The 6,386-nt window shown below is 37.4% G+C and overlaps 1 protein-coding gene across 1 annotated transcript; it reads right to left on the bottom strand.

Moving 5' to 3' along the window:
- Window positions 1-4,306: 4,306 nt before the first annotated feature.
- mespba (mesoderm posterior ba) lies at window positions 4,307-5,318 on the bottom strand. Its single transcript, XM_027161383.2, has 2 exons — window positions 4,587-5,318; window positions 4,307-4,348 (listed from the first exon to the last, which is right to left on the bottom strand). The coding sequence occupies exons 1-2, from the start codon at window positions 5,316-5,318 to the stop codon at window positions 4,307-4,309; spliced, it is 774 nt and encodes a 257-aa protein (XP_027017184.2).
- Between the last annotated feature and the right edge of the window lie 1,068 nt (window positions 5,319-6,386).

Here is a 6,386-nt window from a genome sequence, read left to right as displayed (position 1 = left end):
AATGTGACCCTCTCACTTGAGGACAACGTTAGTGTGGGAGATGGTGGATGTGGGGTGTAGGGGACGGATTTGTGGCTAGACACAGCAGTGTGAAGAAGCTTTTCACATTCAGTAAAGACTCATTAGTTACAATAAGCTTCTTTTAGCTATGACTGAATACACATCACACACTATCAGAATTAAACTGTTTCATACTGTACCCTTAAGGAACTAGTTTAAGTTTTTGTAGCTTTATTATGGCAATTTTGTATATGGAATGTGTCAGTGAATGTGCCGTAACTTATTTGTAAAAGTATAAATACCAAAGGTACAACATGTGCCCTCGATACTAAGGAAAAGTATACATTGGTGCCTTTGTTTCAGACACTCTGTGATGTGTAATCGTACATCGATAAGAAAAATACACTTTAGTATCTTTCTTGTAAAAGTAGGCTAGTTTTTCTGAGGCAAACTCAATGAGGCTAGTTTTCTATTCATATTTTATTGTCATGGGGTAAAAAACTATACATCAGAAAGTTAGCTAGTAAACGGAATAGCGTTTCCTGGGGAATGAAACAAACAATTAAAGCTGGTTAACATTTGCTGTAGAGAAACACTTCAGAATTCAAAATTAGTCTGTATAGTCGATGAACTCTTTACCATTTAGTCCAAACAGTGCATTTTTTTAAGGACACCAAGCATTAAAAATTAGCTATTTTCCCAAGACCTGAAATGGGAGTGCAACATAAACTGTTCTACACTGCGGTCATTGAATCTGTCCTGCGCACATCCATCACCATCTGGTTTGGTGCAGCAACAAAACAGGACAGGAACAGACTACAACACATAGTTAAAACAGCAGAAGAAATACTTGGTGTCCCCCTGCCCACTCCCCAGGACTTGTACGACACAAGAACCAGAAACCGGGCAGGAAAAATCACCACTGACCCTTCACACCCTGAACACAACCTCTTTCAGCTCCTGCCTTCTGGCAGGAGCTACAGAACTTTGTTTACCAAAACTGCCAGACACAGGAACAGTTTCTTTCCCCAGGCAATTACCCTGATTAACAACTCACCATAATTCTATTCCCTGCTTCATAGCACAAGTACTGCATTGTCAGAACTGTCAGTCATCACATCATCTGCGTATGTTACACACACTACTGCTGCTGTATATTGAACAAAAAGCATAATATTGCACAATATTGTTATTTGCACTTCCCACACTTAATGTACATAACTGATCAGTCATATATTCTGTATTCATATTTAATACTCATAATATCTATTATATCACATCTGCATTTTCTTGTATAGTCTGTATTATCTTGTATAGTATAGTGTTATTTTTGTCTGTACTTTTGAGAGTCGCAAACAGCTGGAACCAAACAGATTTCTATTTTCATAAAAAATATTCTATTTGATCTTGACACGAAACATATTTCATAGCTGTACTTTGTAATTCATTCTAATACATTTACATTTAGCATATTTTATATTATTTAGCCTTCCTTGATTACACCCTACAAATAAATCAAATGTGAGGACAAATGCAGTGAAACTGATTATGGAATGATAAGGGGGAAAATATTTTTACTCTAAATCTAATTTGTAATACAAATTCAAATGTGTGTTTTAATACGTTACTTCCATGTCTACATGAATTCTTTTCAAATGACATTAGCTATGCGATAAAACCTGATAAGAAAGCAGAACAAACTGAACAAACAGTTTTTTTTTCACCTGTCGATGAATGTGTTGAACTGAATTGAAAGTTAGATTTTTGCTCCACTTACACTTTAATTGTTTTGCATCTTCCGTCAAAATAAAAAAGGCAAAATATTCCATCAACTTTATTGGCCAGGACTCTTGACATACGTGAGCCTGAATTTTATGTGATTTCAAGGGGATATAATAGCAGTACTAGAAATAGTAACTACTATGCATAAGAGTCTTAGAGAAGATACACAGACAGGTTATTACACAGCAGGAATAACAAGAAAGGGACACGGTTTGCCTCCAGTTTATCCTCATTAGCATTAACTTTAGATAGCAAAAATGTCCTGGCTGCTGAGCTATGGCACGTTTGATATCAACTTGGTATGATACCAGATTTGGTATTGTTTGGTTTACATGATGCCATAACTGAAAGGCAAAAGTATTTATCATTTGGGATAAGTTGAGAATTGATCTGTTTTTCTGATATTGCTAGCTATGTAAGTTAAGCATATCCACATATTTGTAGGAGTTTATATATAGGATGCATGCTTCATTTCTAAACATTCCCCTACAACTCCTCCAGTCCATCTGCTCAGCTAATCATCCAGAATGTTATCATTGGATAAGGTGAGTTTGAGCAAGGGAACACTTCTAACTTTCCAGGACATCAGACCCTACTGCAGCCTTTTTACAATCATAGAAAAGCATAGATAGATAGATAGATAGATAGATAGATAGATATACAACTAGCACAGTATTATTTTTACAGATCTGGGAACCTCCTAACCAGAAACTCTTTAAAAGCAAGCCAAAAGATACGATGTCTAAATGTGAAATGCATAAGCAATGTGCTTTTTGTTCCTACACTAAACACTCGTTCCAGTTCTTTGTTTGGCAAAAGAGTTACAACAGGATTAAAAAATTCCTGTGAAAGCAATTTCTTATAATCCTTTTATACCTTGACATAAAACAAACACACAGAAACTGATTCTGCAGGATAATCTATATCCCTTTTAACTGTGCTGCTTGTATAGAGTATAGTATACACTATGCACTATCAAAATCCTTTTTGGCTCTTTCAACACCACAACACCAACAATAAATCAGTCACATAATTTTAATTACATACATACTAAAAATATGGCCATGTCTTAAAACCCATACAAGCATAGTAAACAATATATGCCATGATATTTGTGCCAGAATGCTGGTGAAATACTTTATGCCAGAATGTTAGTAGGACAGTAATTTGGTAGTTCATTACTTGGTAAAAGTACAATAATATATTAACAGTGTTTTGAATAAGCATGGCCATCTCTGATTTAAAAGAGATCAATCTGAGATAAATAGGAGTTACATTGTGATGCAACTATGAATTACATATGTATTTATAATAATTCATTACCCACTGTACTGTCACTAAAAATAAAGTAGCACTCGTGATCACTCAGTGATCTGCCAGTTTATTGTTCATGTCCTGTATATCTGTGTTCTGGCGCCATCTGCTGGTCAATATACAGTTTCCCAGTAATTTCATTTAAGCATTGAGAGGGAGAGAGAGAGAGAGAGAGAGAGAGAGAGAGAGAGAGAGAGAGAGAGAGAGAGAGAGACTACTTCCGTCTTATTTACTTTTATTTGAAGCCTAACTTCACTTCAACCGAATGTAACTTTGATTTTGTGCGGTTTCTCTGCAGCAAAAAGAGCTAGTGAAGTCTCGTTTGCCAACGAGTCGACTCTTTGAACCGGTTGGGAGCCGATTCCCACCGCTCACTGGATGTATTTTCTTTATTGTACCATTCTGAATAAACAGTGCGGGAAAATAAATATCTATCTATCATCTATCTATCTATCTATCTATCTATCTATCTATCTATCTATCTATCTATCTATCTATCTATCTATCTATCTATCTATCTATCTATCTATCTGTCTGTCTGTCTGTCTGTCTGTCTGTCTGTCTGTCTGTCTGTCTGTCTGTCTGTCTTTCTAATGCACCCAAAAGACAAAAGACTCCACACATATATATTTTTTGAGTTTTTAAGGAAATCTAACCATATTCACAAAACATCAACTTCATGCCATTTGTTTGTAATTATGTCATGTTTCCCTGATTAGCAACAGTATCCTGTGTCATGTGCTTGTCATGTAACAGTGTTTCTGTAGAGTAAACTTTTAAGGGACAGAGTTGCATTCTCCCGAGGTTCGCCGCTTCATTATTACTTCAGAACATAAGTGCACTCAGGCTCGTTCTCAGTACTAAACATAACTTAAAGCCTTGAAACTTTCACAAATTTCAATACATTAAAAGCAAAAACAAACAAACAAACAAACACAAAAAAACTAGCAGTCAGGATTGTTTAGTTAAAATACAGGCTTTATTATAAATACATATTAAATATAATTTTGTATTTATTTTGTATTTACAAAAGACAGTCAGGTGACATACATATTTATATAAATTAATAGAAAAATTAAATTATAGTCTAGAATCTAAAGCTACGGTTTTAAACATTCATTTTAATGGACAGCGTGTTTGATTTCACAATATGGAGGAGTCCATGAGTTTGGTGTGCCAGTGAGTTTGGTGGTAGACAGTACCGCAGTGTTTAGCTCCAAAAGGCTGGAGGTACGAGCTGATAGCCGTAAACCTGGAACAGAGAGCAGACGGAATATTAGAGATACTATTAAAACAAATTTCTATAAAAAAGAGTATGAACTGATTTTCTTCTGACACAGCAAGTTTTCAAATCAAGCACTTCAACAGTGCAAGAATCGATGCGAGGTCAGATGCATTTCTCTGAGTTATAAGAGTAGTAAAGAAGAATGGAATTTTGTTTTAATAAACAATCATTGATAAGTGATAACAGAGTATAATTGCATTCATACCTGACAAGACTGTGTGAACTGAGCACACTGCTGTTGCTGAAAACTGTTTGTCTCCGTGCTGTAGATCTGTTCTGTTATCTGATCTGAGAGTTGTGCGCTGTACTGATTCATGTCCACTCCCTGCTCTGAGTACTCCAAACTGCTCCCAGTCTGATGCTGTTCTGTATAATCACCATATCCATGGCATTCTCCCCAATCTGTGCTTGTAGATCTACACTGAAAGTAGCCCAGAATTTCCGGAGAGGGTCTCCATCCATCTCCATTGCTCAACTGCTTTCTCTGAGACAGATATTCTTCACTGAGCCCGAGCTGATCTGACAGGTATGAGATGTAGCGAATGGTAAGGCGCAGAGTCTCGATTTTGGTCAGTGTTTGTCCGACAGGAGCCACTGATGGAGGCAGGTAGGTCCTGAGATGGTGCAGAGCTTTGGTTAGGTCCCTCATTCTGAGCTTCTCTTTCTCACTGGCATTCTGACGCTGCTCGCTTGGGTTCTTCAGCCTAGATCTTCGTGTCCTCCTGGCAAGGCCTAAAGGAGAACCGGGTGCTTTGGTCAGTCTGGAGCTGGCTTTGTGAAGATTGCTGAGTTTGGGTTGGTAGGACGGTGAGCAGTTGAGGTCCATGGAAGGTGCTGGAGAGACAGTCTCAGGGGAGGAGATGCTGTAGAGCTCAGAGTCAGAGCTCGGGCTGCTCCACTGGCTGTGAGGATGGTGAATAACCCTGGAAGTATCCATACTTGAGAGTTGGAAAGCGAATAAAGGCAGGAGCAGCAGGCTGGAGGTTTTTAGGCTGGACGCTTGGAGAGCAAATGAAGCTGGAAGGTTTTTATGCTGGAAGGTAGGAGAGAGAATGAAGGCAGGACCTGGAGGCTGGAGGTTTTTATGCTGGCCTCGGAGGTGTGAGTTGACACCTCTGCAGCCTCCATGCAGCAGGACTCTGTGTGGGAAAGAGCTGAGGAGGGCTGCAGGAGCGGAGGTGTGAATTCTGACTCCTCTCCCAAACAACAACCCAGCCCAATTCAACTCTCAGACTAAATTCACTTCTTTCAATATTTGAATATTAAACCTATTTTTATGTTTGTGTTTATTTTATTTGTGTATGTGTGTTTTTTATACGTTGTTTAGAATAGCAAATATATACATGGCTAAATTGGTTTATGGATAATCATGTAAAAACTATTCAGTATACAGTCTGCTAAATGCCATCGATGTAAGTGTAAAATTATTAACTGAAGTCCAATGTTTTTAACTTCTTTTAAAATATATTTAATCATGTCAAAAGGTTTTAAAAAGTTTTAAAGAAATTAAAGTAAACAATCTGTCATCCTCCCTACTTTTTAACTCCTTCTATTTTTAAATGAAATAGATCACAAATCTGTACTCTGAAATAGAAACATTAAAAGCATTGGTCAGCATACTTGACCTAAATGAGGTTTAATAATGCCTAATAACCTCCATTAGTGCGTTACACTTGAGGTGTGACATTTACACTGAATAGTGAACAGGGCGTCTCCAGATCTATGAGTCAAGTAGCCATTGACACTGAAGCTGTGAAAACGCAGCGTGCATGGTCAGTCACGCTCCCAATATCTCTGCCTTATTTCATGATCCAACACAGCTTATTGAATCTGACCATGAAAGCATTAAATTACACCGTGTGACATTGTTTCCAATTATGATTCTTATCCTGAAGGGCAATTTGTCACTTTTGGAAGTGATAGCTTGGATAAAAAATAAACGCTTTTAATTACATCATTGGTTGGTAAAAATTGTAAGTATATTTGAGTCGTAGCTCATATATAA

The sequence above is a fragment of the Tachysurus fulvidraco genome, chromosome 2 (assembly GCF_022655615.1).
Source record: "Tachysurus fulvidraco isolate hzauxx_2018 chromosome 2, HZAU_PFXX_2.0, whole genome shotgun sequence".
Taxonomy (NCBI): Eukaryota; Metazoa; Chordata; class Actinopteri; order Siluriformes; family Bagridae; genus Tachysurus; species Tachysurus fulvidraco.
The sequence above is the reverse complement of the archived record's forward strand: the minus strand, read 5'-3'. Positions and strand labels throughout refer to the sequence as shown.

What these genes read in the sequence shown, in the direction of transcription:
- mespba (XM_027161383.2), bottom strand. Translation starts at nt 5,318, where the DNA reads ATGGATACTTCCAGGGTTATTCACCATCCTCACAGCCAGTGGAGCAGC. An exon ending in AGTTCACACAGTCTTGTCAG is followed by an intron (nt 4,349 to 4,586) that starts GTATGAATGCAA and finishes TCTCTGTTCCAG; the next exon opens with GTTTACGGCTATCAGCTCGT.